This window comes from Rhodnius prolixus, unplaced genomic scaffold, assembly GCF_049639745.1.
Source record: "Rhodnius prolixus isolate KJV_2025 unplaced genomic scaffold, Rpr scaffold_1, whole genome shotgun sequence".
In the NCBI taxonomy this organism is placed as follows: Eukaryota; Metazoa; Arthropoda; class Insecta; order Hemiptera; family Reduviidae; genus Rhodnius; species Rhodnius prolixus.
Window position 1 is genome coordinate 50,588,604 of NW_027411581.1, and position 16,638 is coordinate 50,605,241.

A 16,638-nucleotide genomic window follows, 5' to 3' on the forward strand; every position below is an offset into this window, starting at 1 on the left:
AGTTATAATAATTAGAAAATATAAATTTAACTAATACTTTTTTTTTCATGTTCCGAAACAGGGATCTCAAACCAGAAAATATTTTATTAGACGATAAGATGCACATCTTAATAACTGACTTTGGTTCAGCGAAAATTGTAAACTCTACTACAACGCAGACGACAACACCAGAAACAAATGGTGACGTAAGCAGCTCTGAACAAGAACAGCATCAAAGACCGACACGTAGAAGGAACAGTTTTGTTGGTACAGCTCAGTATGTTTCCCCAGAATTGCTTACTGATAAGACTGCTCATTTTGCATCTGATCTATGGGCACTTGGTTGTATTATATATCAAATGATATCCGGACTACCTCCATTTAGAGCAAGGTTCGTTATTAAAACTTAATTTATTATAATAAATTTTATACTATTATTTTTTAATAAACAATATAAAATACTTGTCCATAGACAGTATATTTGATTAATAATAATTCTTCCTTATTTTCAGGACTGAATACGCAATTTTCCAGAAAATAATTAAGTTGGAGTACGAATTTCCAGAAGGATTTGATAGTGACGCCCAAGATCTCGTCCAGAAATTATTGGTAATAGTTTCTAACATTTATTAAAATTAAAAAATTTAAGATCTCGCGTTTTATTGTGGACTGTTAATAACAGTCCATATTAACATTAAAGGTAGAAAGAATAATGCCAAATCCAATTATAATTTCTTATAATACTCTAGTAATATACAATGGCTTCATGAAGATGACCTAGTCCTTGGCAAAAATAAGAAATTATGACTGGATTTGGCATTATTCATTCTTCCTGCTGGATTAATGAAACAGTCTCCAAAAAACAATAAACAACACTAATGTTGTTGACAATGTAGCGTTTAGGAACTTTTTGTATAGAGATTTATTTTCAGATTCTTCTTAATTTACATTTATTTTTAAATTCACTTATTTGAATTGAAAATTTTCTTACACAGTTTGTTTTATTACCCTTAGGTAGTAAATGCTAGTGAAAGATTGGGAGCACAAGACACTAACGGATATCCATCGGTTAAAAATCATCCAATGTTTAGTGGTCTCGATTTTGGAAATATACTGACAACAACACCACCACCTATTTCACCTTTTATGCCAATGCCATCTTCCAATATTAAGGTTTGTGTTTGAGTTTTAACTATGTCTATAACCTAAATGTTTATATGGCTATGTTTATAACCTAAATAAAATTGAATTGTATTCAAAAGATTCTCCTTATAAGGTTTTTTTGCTTGAAGTACGCGTAAGATAGTTCAAATTTAATACAAAAATGGGCTCATTTTTGCAAGATGCTCATTAATTTTCTAAAATTGATAATTTTTTTTTTTTATCCCTACTAAGTTTGTTTAATTAAATATAAATCATTCAGTTATTTACATAAACAATTTTATCCTTTATTTTAGAAAGAAGATAACTTTAGATGAAATTAAAGAAGAATGTTTTCAAAGTTACAAATTTAACAACCAAAGAATCCATTCAAAAATCATCATTATGATTTTCTTGTATTTAAATTTTAGAAATAAACATTATTGCACTCATTACTTGTAATTCATTAGTAGACTTAAATTTATTTTTTGCTAGGAGAATTAACTTTTCAAAATAGTTGTAATTAAATAGAATAAATTAATTAATATGAATCTGTTATTAAAGTATTTGTTATTTTTACTTATTTTACTTAGATTTATTTTGAACTTTACAGGTTCCTGACCACTTAGAACCCGGTTTGGATAAGCAGTTAAGTAGGTTGTTAGGGTTAGAATCTGAACGCAAAGAAACACCAGTAAGAAAGAAGTCTGGAGTAACAAATATTCTTACCGCTCCGGAACTAGCCAAAGCAAGATTGGATGAACAAAGACAGACATCAAAGTGGCATCATCTTGTTAGTGGACATTTAATTTTAAAACAAGGCTTGGTGAATAAAAGAAAAGGACTGTTTGCTCGCAGAAGAATGCTGTTACTCACAGAAGGACCACATCTTTATTATGTAGATCCTGACAGCATGACATTGAAAGGAGAAATTCCATGGAGTCAGCAAATTTCAGCCGAAGCGAAGAACTTCAAAATTTTCTTTGTTCACACAGTGAGTACTATAGTAAAATTTAATTAACATATTTCTTTTAAATAGTTGCGTAACTGGTTGCACATACAGTAGTTTGAAATTTCAATTTGTATACAAACTGTTGTGCAACTTTTTCTCTTTTATTTTTGACTTTTAAAAGTATGTTTGATTTACTGAAATACATATTCCTGTCAGTGGGATTGAAAAAATAACTGCCATTTCAGTCTAATAAAATTTATTTTGCCGAGCTTCCGACCTAGGGACTAAGTCATCTTCAGGGCTGTGGAACATATTTACAGTTTGTTAACAATGATTCTATTGAAATGAATATTTCAATATAAAAAATATATATTGACATGAATATACAATGAATATAAAATTATTTACCTAGTTTTTGTAAATTTCGTTTTATTATACATATTCATTTCAATAGAATCATTGTTAACAAACTGTAAATATGTTCCACAGCCCTGAAGATGACCTAGTCCCTAGGTCGAAAGCTCGGCAAAATAAATTTTATTAGACTGAAATGGCAGTTATTTTTTCAATCCCATTGAAACTATGAATCAGTCACCAAAAAGAATGAACAACAATTCCTGTCAGTTTTACTTGGATAGCACACCTTGTAAGATATTCAAAAATCCTTATGTAATGAATATTTTCTTTAATTACAGCCCAACAGGACTTATTATCTAGAAGACCCAGAAGGATATGCATTAGAATGGTGCAAAGCAATAGATGAAGTGAAGATGTTTACATATGGGCCATGAAAAGAAACAAAGTTGCTTTTAAAAATGTTCACAAACGTTCCATCTTGAGTTGCCTCTCGTCAAGAAGAATAAAAAGTGACGGAGAAAAGAAGAACTGTTCTAGAGGAAGGTGGTGTCGCTTACTAATAAACAACCCCTACACTATTGTCTGTGATACTAGCCAATCATAATTATGTGAAATAATTGTATGAGTTTGTTGGCGAATATGTGCGTAAATAAAAGGGTGTGTTGATTGTATACATGTATGAATGATTTCTATAGAAGCATTAAAAACTATTTAGTTCAATACGATAAAGAAATGTCGCTTCATACAATTCGTCTTATAACTCGAATGGTGGGGTTGGGGGCATTTAATAAATACCCTCAAACATAAGGTGCCTTGTAAAGCGACGTACTGATTAATGAATAAATAAAATAAATATTAAATTTAAAAAAAGGATGCATTCCACATAAGTTAAATGCAATTTATTCTCTCTAGATTTTAGGAATTCGTGTTAATTTATTGCCGTGAAGATATTAGTCAACTTGTCTCTGGCTTTGGAGACGTGTAGCTAATTTATTATATATATATATATATATATATATTTTTTTTCTATTTTGTTGTGTCTTACATTGTTGTTATTAATTTATTTGCACTAGTATGGATGGCTAGATATGTAAGAATATTTTATATATATATATAACAGAAGGACAAGACGGAACAAAAAAACAAGTGTTTAAATAAATAAAAAATTTACTTGGATTGTATCAAACAAAGGTTGTGTAAACTCTTAACTTATAGAAAATTTAAAAAAATTAATGGGGAAAAGTTACCAAAATTGAAACAAACCCAAACTAGCGAAGATTTCTTCTCTTTTACTTTCTATCCGTTTCTTTTTTATTTTTATTAATTTTTTTAGTACTATGAAAGACAAAATGTGGAAGTGCGAATTATTTAATCGTAATTTATTTATATTAAAATAGGCTTAGAAACAATTGTAAAAAGAAACAAAAAAAACTAATTCAATGAATATTAAGGTTTTTGAAAATATCCTATTCGAAACGTAATAGATTAAAAATGTCGGGATTAGTATAATAAATAAATATAAAAACCTGACAGGTGCCTTCGTTATATATGGCACTTAACTAATTATAAACAGAATATAAAAACATGAGGATTATCCAGGTATAGGCAATTAATAGTTTAATTGTATTAAAATTTTAAACCTGGCTATTCCTTTATGCTTGAAAAAATTGTACAATATACTAGTTGAATTATATTTTAGTAAATATTTATTTATTTGTAAAAATATTTTGTTTTTCTTTTCTTTACTGTCATTTCTATTTGTTATAAAGTTATTGTTAGACTTTTTCCCCAAGTCTGTCAGTATTACCGACTATTGGAGGAAAACTTCCTTTTTTCAGTAACTTAATCACTTACAGTATTTTTAATATTTATTCCTATTTATTGCTTTATGTTTATATCTAAAAAAATATATTAATAAAAATAGAACTTGTCAAGTTATGAAATGAGTTTTTATTTTCCTCCATCTATCCGCTTTTAAGAAACTATTTCCTACCTATCCAGTGATGGACTATAAATTTTATCAGAGGCCGAAATATAATTGAATTTTGAACATTCCATTAATGATACATTTTGTTGTTTTCTTTTTTTCTCTTCGTAGGTTACTGTAGAGTATACAGGGTGTTCAGCATAAGACTACCGTTATTTCGGGAGGCGATTCTGGGCATCATTTTCTACAAAAAATTCCACATTAACTAGGGCTCGATTCGGCTCCGTTTTATAGATATTTTAAATTTTATGTTTCTTCAAGGTACTACTACTTTTTGGCAAACAGTTGTCTATGTTTCTCAAAGTATTAATGCTACAGCAATTTCAATAAGCGCATTAGAAAGAAGGTTAAATTTCCTCTTAAAAAAACAAATTTATACATATTTCAAAATAATATTAAGTATTGATTTTACTTTGTAGTCCAAACATAAGAAATAGCAAGATTCTGATTTTTTCCAAAAACTTGTGACATCATTTTTCTCAAAAGTTTTGTATATTTTAAAACGTGCACTACTCATGAAAAACATCTACATACATCACCTTTCGAAAGGTATACCATGAATAGTGGTTATTTTAAAAATTAATGAAGAAATCTCTGATTAATTGCAAAATAGGAGTCAGCGTCGGCATTATGAAAGAAATTCACCTACCATAAGAATATAAGAAACAACAAATCCAGTTCCATTTTTTTCAAACGTGTAATTTAATAATTAATTAATTAAGAACTATATTCAGAAATATACCTAAAATTTAAATTATAAATAATAAAATGAAATAAAAAGAAGAAAATGTTACATGAAGTTAAATGAGTGTTAGGTAGTAATTTCGAAAGAAAGGATTTTCGTTTAACGAGTTTAGAACTATGTACTATTCTTTAGTTAATTAAAAAATATGCTAAATAATGTGTATAAAACACAGATTTTCTTGAACTACTCAATAAACTTTTGGAACTAGGAGGTTGTGAAGAGCTAATAAATAAGCCGAGAACTTACTTATAGCTCTAATCCCAAGTTAAAAACTGACATGTTTTATCCTAATACGGTTATAAAAATAAATACAAAAGAAGAAAAGATAATTTAAAGTCTACATTTTCATTAGATATTTAGTTGTCATTTTGCTCTCATTATGCCAACGTATTCGAATATTGAATATCGCGATTTGTTATACATCTACGGTTTCGTAGATGGGAATAGTGGAGAAGCTAGGCGAGAGTATGCTAGATGTTTTCCAGATAGGCGTGTTCCGAACGCTAAGATGATCGTGGAGGTGTACAGGCAGGCGGTCCGGTGAAGTATTCCATCCACCGTTGGAATTAGAGCGATTAATAAGTTTTTGGCTAACTTAATTAGCTTATTTAAAAGGAAATTTAACCTTCTTTCTAATGAGCTTAAGGAAATTGCTGTAGCTTTAATAGTTTGAGAAATATAGCAACTGTTTGCTAAAAAGGAGTAATACCTTAAAAAACATAAAATTAAAAATATCTATAAAACGGAGCCGAATCGAGCCACAGTCTATATGGATTTTTTTTGTTGCAAATGATGTCCAGAAACTCCTCCCGAAGTAACGGTAGCATTATGCTGAACACCCTGTATATCGTTGTCCGCTGTGACTAAAGTTAAAGTTTTCTAACAAAATTATTAGACTCTATAGGCACTCATAATAGGAAATGAAGATGAAGATGATACTCTTAATAGGAGATGAAGCCTTTAGGCTCTATCTTTTTAAACTATATCCACTGCAAAATTTTAGTGGTTGTGAAACGTGGGTTTGTAAGTAGGAAATCCCCAGTACGAATCCCGCGTATGCCTACTTTTTATTTATTTGAAAATGCTTCTGCCCCCGTCAACATCAAATTTGATATCAGAACATTAAGCGCCGTCTGCAAGAGTAGCAACTATTTTACCTTAATATAATTCAATTTTTTGTACTTAAATTTCTTATTAATTGTGTCAAAAAAAAAAAACAAAAAACAAAAAAAAACGAGGAATAGCCAAATAAGAAAACAAATATTTGATCTTATTTTTATTTTAGCATGCGCGTAAAATTTATGATTAGAGTAGGTAAGGTACCTTCTTACCTATCATGTACGTACATTTAAGAGAAGGCGGGATTTGTTAATGACTCAAAGAACTTAAACACGCAGCTTATCTAGAGTTTGTGAATACTCACCACAATAAATGATGGCGTAATTTCAAATTCAAATTATTTTTTACCAATGATCTATCTTCATAAAATCTATTGTGCAACAAATCACTGTAGTAATATGTTTATAAATTAAAAAGATTATTGTCAGATTATAGTTTTCTCATTTTTTCTATAGAAAAGTCCTTAGTATTCTACTATATTTAAAAAATTTTTAGGTTCGTGAGAATAAGTACAAAAATTAAAGTAAAAGAAATATTTCAAATACGGTGGGTTAGTCATACAATTTATTAAAAAAAGTAGTAGGGAAATCTCAAGTTATTGATAAGATAAAACTATTAACACGTTCTGGCAGTATTTGTTAGTCATTCCTAAGCGAAATACACATAATCATGGATATGTATTCTGCAGAAGATCCATCATATTCTTTTGACTTTTCAGAGAAAAGTATAAGAGCTGGATTCATCAGGTTCTATTTTTTTCAATTTTTAGATATAAGAATAAATTTCTGAATACATGGCTGATTCCACATTGCAGAATAATATCAGTAATCTCATCCGTTTATTTATTTATTTTTACAAAAATTGAAATTCTCCTTTTTGCTCTCTTACCTATACCAACGCCACTCGAAATATGTATATTTTTATTTGACATAGAACCTCCTCGGCCTTTCCTTTGTCTTTATGTCAGTAAAAAATTCCTGCCTTGTTTAGCTTTTTATCACTTCTCCTTTTTATTGAATAAACACCTTCATGCCAGCCTGATATTCTTTTAGACGCGCCTGTTTCTTTTATTTTTATGAAGGAATACTGTGTAACTGTTATCTTAATTTCGTGAACTAAAATAAAATTCAAGATAAATTGTACTATTCCAAGGTGTAAAAATGTTTTTTTTGTTATTACAAAAATGATTTGCAATAACTTAAGCATTGTCCGATGTACTAGAGGTGATTGTAAACTGTAAATAAACCCTAAAGCCTTTACCGCTTTTTGAAAAAGAAAATATAAAAAGAGACTTTATTTGGCCGTGCATAATGCCTACAAACATTTGACTTTGATATAAAAACACACTTTATGTACTTACAAAGTGTATGCATTTTATAATGCAAAATTATTTTTTTTAAAACTATTTTTTAACTAAATTGATAATTTTTCCAGGAAAGTCTACAGCATACTTATGTGTCAGTTGCTCATTACTACTGCAGTCATTGTATGGTTCACATTTCACGAGCCAACCAAAATATATGCTCAGAATCATTCATGGATATTGTAAGACTTTATTTATTTCAAATTAATTTATTTGATTAAAGAGAGAGGAAGCAAGTTTTTTTAATATGGAGTTAAGATATGATAATATACATATACATAACCCAAAATTGTTTTTTTATTATATATGGTGTGTGTCAATGTTTTTTACAACTGGGAAAAATCGCAAAACTTTATTTTTAAATTTTTACTTCTCTGAAGCACAAATTATAGATAGATGATCCCATAAGGAAGTTAGCAATATCAATATTTTTTATTTAAATTTTTAATTTAAAAACATTAACAAAAATTAGCAAACAAACAAAAAATTTGAAGGAATTACCTTCTAAAAGTTTACCTTTCCTGTCTGTAATTTATTTAATCCACAACTTTCGAGGAGGGCAGTGTACTGCGCCCTACATCAATCTAATAAGGCCTACTGCTCTTGCCGGGTGATAAACTTTTGGTTATTTGGCTCTCCCTCCGACCATCAACATCTAAGGATGGTCACCATCTAAGGTTATTGGCACCTGGAGCTTTTACCAGTGCATTGTCGGCCTCCGGACAGGATTCTTTCGTTTCAGACAACACTGTCCATCACCGCACAGTAAGCTGTCGGAAGTTCCTAGTAAGAGAAAATCTAAGAGCCAGTAGCTCGATTTGAAACCGTGATCTCCGAGTTGGAATCCAATGCGTTAACTACATAGTTAATTCCTTCCCTAGCAAGCATAAATAACATAGTAAGAACCATTTTCGATAAAATCTAAAAGAACGGAAAGCGCAATCAATTTGAAAATGTTCTTTCGGTTGTGGGATTAGTTTCGAATTCAGAATTTTACGCACAAATATAATTTTGTAATTATATATGTATACAATAACCAAGGCATATGTCCGAAAATACTTAAATTCTTTTTTTTTTTGTTTATCCAAAAGTTATTTTTTTTTATATATATATATAATTATTGTATTTTTACTTATCTAATCTTTGAATTTATTCATTATTTATTAATTTCATAATTTTATGTTATTTCTAATTATTTTTCTCGTTTATTTTGCACATTTTAAAAAATACAGAGATATAGAAAATATTCATTATTTTTTATACAAGTGTTGCTTAGTTTAGATTTTTTATTTTATCTACTAATAACTCCTCCTATGATGCCTTGCTTCCAAGAGTCTTATCTTTAATTTAATTAATACTGAAACAGCACTTTAGGGGAAAGACAAACCACTTCTTCTTGTAGAAATGCCCTTAATAGAATTTACTTTGGAAAATGTTTTAAATAAAAGTTTTAGATCTTTACCGATAAATATACCTAGAATTAAACGAAAAAATAGAGCCGTTTTCAAGTTAATCTCAAAAAATCGTTTTAATTTTAGAAAATCTCAAAAGTGCAATATTTTATTGGTAAAATGTTACTTACCTTTAAGATATTTTTTTGTTTTAGAGGTATTTTTTAAACACACATTCATTCACTTAGACCATTTTCAAAAAACGTTTTTTTCTACAAGAATTTTAAAAGTCACATTTTGATTCTAAGGATTTCAAAACTAATTTTTCCTAAACTTATATGTTTTCACTGGCAAGATTTTTTTTTCGCATTTAGCATGAAAGAATAATGCTTTACGTACTTATTTATGATGGAGAAAGCGCAGTAAACATAACAAAAATGTCCAAAATATGTTAGGCTCAATGAGTATGCTGAGTAAAATATTTTTTCCTGGGTCCAGGAGGCTATTAGGACGGAGCACCGGGATAAGAGACTAATAATTTTTTATACCGAATCAGCAAAATAATTTACTTGAAAAACTGTGCTGTGCCCTTGCAAAGAGGTCACGTAGAGCTAAGCTTTCTCTTACTTCTCAAGTTTCTCCTAAAGATTGAACATCTACAGAACAATACGAGCCCTAGAAGGGGGATATAGCGCTTACCAAAATAAGGAGACTTTAGTATTTCATATGTTTGAAATACAAATTGTTTTTCCAAAACATCTCGCTTTCAAAAAACACAAAGATATACTTTGAAATTAGCTTGTACCAGGAAAATATGTATATCAATATATACCTACGTACCTTTTTACATTAAAAAAACAAATTATCTCTGAATACTTCGCCTTTCGCGATTCATCACATTTTTATAACGTCTATTAGTCTGCTAAATCATATTACTTTGTAGGATTGTGGGAGCTGTACTGACGTTGGTTTGCCTATTATGCATGACTTGTTGTGTAGAAGTGAGGAGAAATTTTCCAATGAATTTCATCTTCCTTTTCGTATTTACTTGTGCAGAGAGTCTACTACTAGGAGCTGCATCGTCAAAGTTTGATGGATACGAGGTCATTACAATGGAATTAATCTGTTTAAGAACTAACGAAATGGATTATAAAATTAATCTGTTTTTACAGGTGTTAATTGCGATGGGAATGTGTGCTACACTTTCATTCCTCTTGACCGTTTTTGCCTTTCAAACAAAAATTGACTTCACCAAGTGGGGAGGAGCATTATTAATTATCTTAATAGTTTTCACTTTATTTGGTATACTTACAATTTTCATCAAAGGAAGAACTATGCAAATGTTTTATGCATCTATAGGAGCCTGTATATTTATGCTCTACATAATCTATGACACGCAATTAATGATGGGAGGCTCTCATAAGTATATATTCATAAATTATCATTATTTTTTTAACATTTCTTATAAATAAAAATTGTAAAAGCTTTTTTTTTTTTTTTACAAACAGATACAGCATTTCTCCAGAAGAATATATTTTTGCCGCTCTCAACCTTTATTTGGACGTCATTAACCTCTTCATTTTCCTTTTACAAATCATAGGCATGTCCAGAGACTAACCCTTGTCTCTGCTATAGATCTAATTTAATGAAAATATTTTCAGAGCAATCCTTTTAAAGAAGATAATTTGAAGAGCATGGTTATCATTATTTTTAATGTTGCCAAATTATTAATAAATTTACAAAGTTTGTAAGAAGAAAAGTTTTCAACAACATAGTAATAGTTTATTACTATATTTCTCCAAACCAAATTCATTATTCTTCACTAGATATTAAAGGACTTTTGATGCAATATGCAATGTTTAAATAGCTTTAAAGCGCTGTTTTTTTTTTTGAACGGATTTGTTTTTATTTATTTTGTATATATACATAAATATACTTCTTTTGATATATATATATATTTTTTTTCTTTTCTTAACGTTGATGTTTTCAAACTAAGGAGAAACTGGAACACAATGAAAGTTAGACTCTCTATTCGTGAACCTGCAGCATACGTTCTAATATTGAGTAAAAGTTCTAAACTGGAGTAATCCACTCATTCTTGATACTCATTTCAAAAAAATACTCAAAATAAACATGACGAACAAGGGAAGTAATTGATAACAAGTTGATAACTCAGATCAAGGAAATTTTTCAATTAAATTAAATACATTCAGTAGCCCACCTCCAACATCGTTAGTAAATATTTTAGCAACTTTCAGCATTCCACTTTCTTTAAAATTGGCAAAGATTTTTAACGCCGTTCTCTAAGATATACGTGATGAAACGCTACATTATATTGAAAAAGCATATTTGAACAGTGCTTAAAATGGATTCGTAAGAACTCTCTCCAAAACATTTATTTTTCAGGAAAACCTTCAAATCAAAATGAGAGGCAGGGATATTTTGAAGAAAGTTTGCAGAAAAATAAGAAAGAACCATTTTCGAGCGGATCACGGAAAATTGTAGTTACATCAGTACGCGTTTCGGAACAAACATAAATATCGAACGCGACAGTAAATGGAATATCAAATTTGATCTTTTTCTGCGACTTGTGTTTTTGAGATTCTGGTTTTTACACCACAAATTATGTGCGATAAGAAACGGATCACAATGCCATTCATTGGAGATACCAAGGGTATTCAAAATTACGGCTTAATAGAAAGGTTGGACTATTTCTAATCGGATGGTGACTTTAAAACTTCTTGTTAATCGCATATGAAAATACGTTGAAACTTTACAACCGAAAGTTTATCATGTGGAAATAACTGAAATAAAAGAAAAAATGATAAAACTTTGGAAGATAATCAGTTATTCTTCGGATGATAGGAGATTGCAAATATTTAAAAGGGTGTGACAAAAGTTTTAGCATTTTTGGCTGTTTTACTTGAATAAGAAAACAGTTTATTCTCTTTGGTCTTGGTGGCTAAATATTTACTGAGAATTTATTTTACAGCCCTTGATTTACCAAGAGAACTTTAATTGATATCTATAAAACATTGTTGAAGCAGTTTTTCTAGTATGGAAGTTCATCGAAAAAAGGCATTACACAGAGAAGAGTTTTCTTGATAAGAAGATAATAGAGATGCTACTACATCTTGGCTGGACAAGCTTAAATCAATCATAGGTAAAGCTGCAAAATACTATCTTTCCCGTTAGCGCATAGTTAAGGCACTTTTATGCAATTTTGTATGTTGAGGGAAAGGAAACAAATTCCTGCTCAAATAATCGTTATCCAGTATTGTATGAAAAAAATGTATCGAGTATTAGAAAGAAAAGTATCGATACTTTTCGTATCGGAAACATTAGAACGTCCCTCTTATCTTGTGGTTGTGAGATACTGTGTATTTTTCTGTGTAATGTAGTAGAACTGTAGTCGTAAAGCTAAAAAAGTAGTCAATTTAAGTCTCAAATGGCCCTAATCATTGATACTGGTTCAGATCCATGGTGAGTGAGTTACTAATTTTTAATTTTCTCTGGTCTCCCTTCATAACAAATAAATCTTTCGCCTTTTACTAATGGATTATTAAAGTAAATTATGTACGTTACTACTTTACGATTAATGATTCGTCATTGTTATTATTTAGGTTGATTCGTCACGAATCTTGTGAGAAATTATGCCGCGAAATTGTCAAGGAACTCAATCAAAGAAATGCACTCCCAAAAACATCCATAAAATTTTCTGAATTAAGTGCAGCAGTGAGAATAAAGCTGAAACAGTTTAATACTGAAATAAATGAGCTTTCATCAGTTCTTACGAGTTTAAATTCTCTGTATCCTTTAAAGGTTCGTTTTCTTTATTTGACATTTTGTTAAGTGCTCTTTTTAAAACACTATAATTGAGAGGGTATTTCTTTAACCACTCTTTCAAGAACTTCAGAAGAGGAAGAAAGGAGAGAGAGATTATTAGAGGGTCTTCAAAGTAAATACGTTCAGCTTGAAAATATGCACAGAACGAGGTTCGTTGATACAGATTGTTTCTAGGCTTGGCTTAAAAGTTCCACTGTGTGTCCTGTACATTGTTTTATTAGTAACTATCTCGCCTAGTGGAATTGCAGCCCCTGAAGGAAGTAGTGGTAACTGGTTTGATCAGGATGATTCTGATGTTCCTTTGCTTGGAGATGAGGAAAACGTTTCTGTTAGTAATCTTCAGGAGCAACAGAGGCAATTGCTAGCTGGTAATGTTTATTTCGTACAAAATTTAAGACCTGGTAAACTGTTTTAAAATTATGATTTTATGATAGATCAAGAGCGAGGATTGGAAAATTTTTCTGATATAATTTCAAAACAGAAAAATATGGCGCTTGCTATTAATACTGAGATTGATTTACATAATGGTAAGTAATATATGTCATTACTAAACTAACTTACTACTTAACATCAATAAAAATATTTTTAGTAATATTAATAATTTTTTTAAAGAAATCCTTGATGACATTGGAACTAGAATGGATTCAACGAATGTCAATATCAACCAAGAAACTAGCAGAGTGAGGTTGATTTCCAACAGAGATAATACATGTGGTACGTAACGTTAATTTTGAAAAAAAGTTAGAGTTTTACGTAATTGCTGCCAAGTCCTGATTCATTAAACAATCAGAAATTCTTAAATATCGCAGAATATTTGTGAAACTAGGTGATTCATGTTCCATCAATTTACTTTCTTTGGCCTTAAATTTTTCCGGATGGTTTGCATTTTTGGGTACTTGGCCTTGATTTTATGCTTAGCCAAGTACGTTTTCTCTAGGAACAAGAAAGAAATAGATTTTCTTTGCCATAAAATGTGTGTTTGGTTTGCAAAATCTTGTTTTACTCGAAATAATATGTTGTAATCTCTTTAGTTTGAACTTTGTTACGAATTGGTGTGAGGAGAAGATGCATAGTTCATATTGACAGTTTTACGAAGCCTTGATTTCGAATGCTAAAAACTATTAACGAGCATGATCTAGATGAGCTCTTAGAAAAGTCTAGGAATAAAGCAAGAGCCATACGCTTGGGAAAAAACCAAATTCACTCTAACCTGCCTTGAAGATATGTGATAGTAACTTTAGAATAGTGACCCAAAAAACATTATTTGCTGACCCACCTACGCTGCTTCAGAAATACAGATTTCCACTGAGCACGTTGTGTGGACGGGCAGTTATCACCTTGCCGATTCCAAACGTCTGCAACGAACTTCTGTACCTGCTCGCTAACAACTTGTTTAATAGTGGAACGGATAAGCCCGAAGAAAAGCTTGAAATTTGGAACTATACGACAAAACTCGTTCGGCAACTTCTCTTGGGGAGAGTGTGCGGGTTCCACATTAATCATTTGTCGATGTACATCCAAGGGTAGCGAACTAAGTAGGAGAATTAAGTATATATATATTATTGTATGTAGTATTAAATTGAGAATTAAATTATCTATTGGCACTTTTTGCGTTTTGCATTTGATTCTCCACTTTTTGACCCATGGTTCTAGATTGTGTGAGTCTATACAGACTCACTCTCATGTACATGAGAAGAATTGTGAAACTGTTGTTAAGTTAAGGAAAAGTGTGTTGTCCTGAGAAATGAGTAGTAAATGTAAGTCAGGAGAACTATTTTTTTTTTTTTTTTTGAAGCGAAGAATTTTTGCTGTCGTACCCTGGAGATTTTCTGGAAGGTAGAGATATCAGACGGGGTGAATGGTTTCGAAGGTAAGGAAAGAGGTAGAGGAGGGTCTAGGTCTGCTATTACGTTACTGCTGTGAATGTCATTGTCATTAGGTCTTGTATACCTGGGTGAGGAGTAAATACCTTAGTTCTTAAAATCTGTCTCTTTTTCATTATCGGTAATTGTCCAAGATCCGTCGTCACATCTAAGAGGAAAAGAAATAAATTTATATTTGAGAAGTAGTTTGGTAGCTGTTAGAGAGATTTAAGGTCAGATACCAGGGAGGTGACCTATTTTCATACTTCATGGATCTGTGTTTTTGTAGCTAACGTTTGATTGCCTCGCCGGTTTGTCATTTAGCGAGTGTATTGTCACACAAGAGCGTGCTCTTCGTTTTTTTCGTATGGGCATGTTTATGATAATAGGTACTTTGTGTTTTCGATTATGTTGCGTAGTGCTCTTCGTGGATTTCGAAGTGAAGTTTGAATTTGAGAAGTGTCTGTACTTTATTGTCATTTCGTCAGGTGTTTTTAAAGAGAAAAACATTCAATTTACTTGCTAAGATAGTTAGGAAGGGATTCTTACGAGTCCTGTGATCAGAGTAGCAAGTGAAGGAATAGCTTTGGGAACTGCACTTTCCTTACTGTTTTTACTATAAGAATTGGGCAATGCCCTGAGGTTGTCAGTAAGCGTCGAGTGAAGTTGGCCAGTAAGTAGGTCTTTCTGGTGATAAAACGTATTGTTTTAGTGGAAGAACATCCAAAAGTATTCATCCTTGTGGATTGAATGTTCGACTGCTCCAGTGGAAATGCTTCGCATTATAATCTCTCCCACAAAGAATGTTCGGAAATAGATTAATTGGAAGGGAAATAAACTGATGCAAGATTGAACATCAGTCAAGACCAATAGTCGTAGATTGAATAGATTCTCTCGAAAAGGAAGATAGTTGTGGGCCATTTTGGAAATAAGCCTGCAGGCCGTTTATAAAATTATGTGAATATCTGTGTTATTAGATTGGACCCGCTACAAAAACTTTTTGCAGTTAAAATTCAAAACAGAAATCATTGTTATTCTTTTTTTATTCGTTCATATAAACATGGATTATATATTAATGACAATTATGAGGTGGTCAAATATTAAATTTATTTAATTAGTAAGATATTTGTTTCTCAATTCTTTCACTTATTGCAAGTCGATCTCAATGCGTGTATTTGCATAGCATAATTGATATTGCAGGTTTTTACCCGTTAAGTTCAAGCATGATTTATGTTTGGTAAATTTTATTTTCGAAAAAACAGCCATATGTAAAAGAATTCACTAAAGGAAATTATGGCCAACAAAAACATTTTGTCAAAGTCCACATGAAGAAAAATATGCAATTTGTTTTTCAGTTGCATTCATTCAAAGATTTTTATTTTCTTTCTAGAATTTGTTTTAGGAGTGGTTTATTAATACTGTTTCCTGAGATGAACACATAATTCCTCATTTTTAAATTTATATTATACATTGAGTAAGTAATTTTATTTTAATTGAAAAATATTTATTATTTCAGGTTACTGGATTGTTATATTGATATTGTTAATTTGTATTGTGGGAGTTGCTTTAGCTTAAAGTGTCAGATTGTCAAAAAAATTATTTTGTATTTTTGTTTTGTAATCTAATAAACGCAGTCATATTTACAATTCTTGATTTTTTTTAACGGACAGTTCAAAAGTTCCCACTGCCTTCAGTCGTAAAACACTTAAAAAAATACTTAGAACATGATTAGATTGATCTGTGGAAGAGTGAAAATTTTGACAATCCAGTATTGTCAAGAAATGTTTTAGAAGCTAGCGAAAACTTATGAAAAGCCATGGAATTGATCACACTTAGTTTATTTGAAGAGAGAAAGATTTACCTTGAAATTTTGGCTGATTTCTGAATAAAAAGGGTA

The 16,638-nt window shown here is 30.6% G+C and overlaps 3 protein-coding genes across 6 annotated transcripts in view; all 3 read left to right on the forward strand.

Annotated features, from left to right (window-relative positions):
• The window catches only part of Pdk1 (Phosphoinositide-dependent kinase 1), a 120,744-nt gene extending 116,378 nt beyond the window's left edge, over positions 1-4,366 (forward strand). For all 4 annotated transcript variants that reach the window (XM_074143016.1, XM_074143035.1, XM_074143024.1 and 1 more), the window contains 5 exons: positions 62-370; positions 492-588; positions 994-1,152; positions 1,733-2,113; positions 2,767-4,366. In XM_074143016.1, coding sequence (XP_073999117.1) covers positions 62-370; positions 492-588; positions 994-1,152; positions 1,733-2,113; positions 2,767-2,862 — 1,042 coding nt within the window. In that variant the 3' untranslated portion in view covers positions 2,863-4,366. The remainder of the gene's footprint in view (positions 1-61; positions 371-491; positions 589-993; positions 1,153-1,732; positions 2,114-2,766) is intronic.
• Positions 4,367-6,885: 2,519 nt separating this feature from the next.
• On the forward strand, positions 6,886-10,984 carry LOC141449451 (protein lifeguard 1-like). Its single transcript, XM_074118924.1, has 5 exons — positions 6,886-7,025; positions 7,714-7,824; positions 9,977-10,136; positions 10,206-10,456; positions 10,542-10,984. Exons 1-5 carry the CDS (start codon positions 6,949-6,951, stop codon positions 10,648-10,650), a joined length of 708 nt encoding a protein of 235 aa, XP_073975025.1. The 5' UTR covers positions 6,886-6,948; the 3' UTR covers positions 10,651-10,984.
• Positions 10,985-12,358: 1,374 nt separating this feature from the next.
• On the forward strand, positions 12,359-16,387 carry Syx8 (syntaxin 8). The gene is made up of 7 exons (XM_074118935.1): positions 12,359-12,516; positions 12,657-12,842; positions 12,942-13,028; positions 13,117-13,247; positions 13,314-13,406; positions 13,492-13,593; positions 16,258-16,387. The coding sequence occupies exons 1-7, from the start codon at positions 12,482-12,484 to the stop codon at positions 16,314-16,316; spliced, it is 693 nt and encodes a 230-aa protein (XP_073975036.1). The 5' UTR covers positions 12,359-12,481; the 3' UTR covers positions 16,317-16,387.
• Positions 16,388-16,638: the final 251 nt, after the last annotated feature.

Bases quoted from the DNA above. Each gene is read 5' to 3' on its own strand.
- Syx8 (XM_074118935.1), top strand. From the start codon at position 12,482: ATGGCCCTAATCATTGATACTGGTTCAGATCCATG. The intron at 12,843-12,941 runs GTATCCTTTAAA...CACTCTTTCAAG, and splicing joins CTTACGAGTTTAAATTCTCT to AACTTCAGAAGAGGAAGAAA. The intron at 13,248-13,313 runs GTAATGTTTATT...ATTTTATGATAG, and splicing joins ACAGAGGCAATTGCTAGCTG to ATCAAGAGCGAGGATTGGAA.
- LOC141449451 (XM_074118924.1), top strand. From the start codon at position 6,949: ATGGATATGTATTCTGCAGAAGATCCATCATATTCTTTTGACTTTTCA. The intron at 7,026-7,713 runs GTTCTATTTTTT...TAATTTTTCCAG, and splicing joins ATAAGAGCTGGATTCATCAG to GAAAGTCTACAGCATACTTA. The intron at 7,825-9,976 runs GTAAGACTTTAT...ATTACTTTGTAG, and splicing joins CAGAATCATTCATGGATATT to GATTGTGGGAGCTGTACTGA.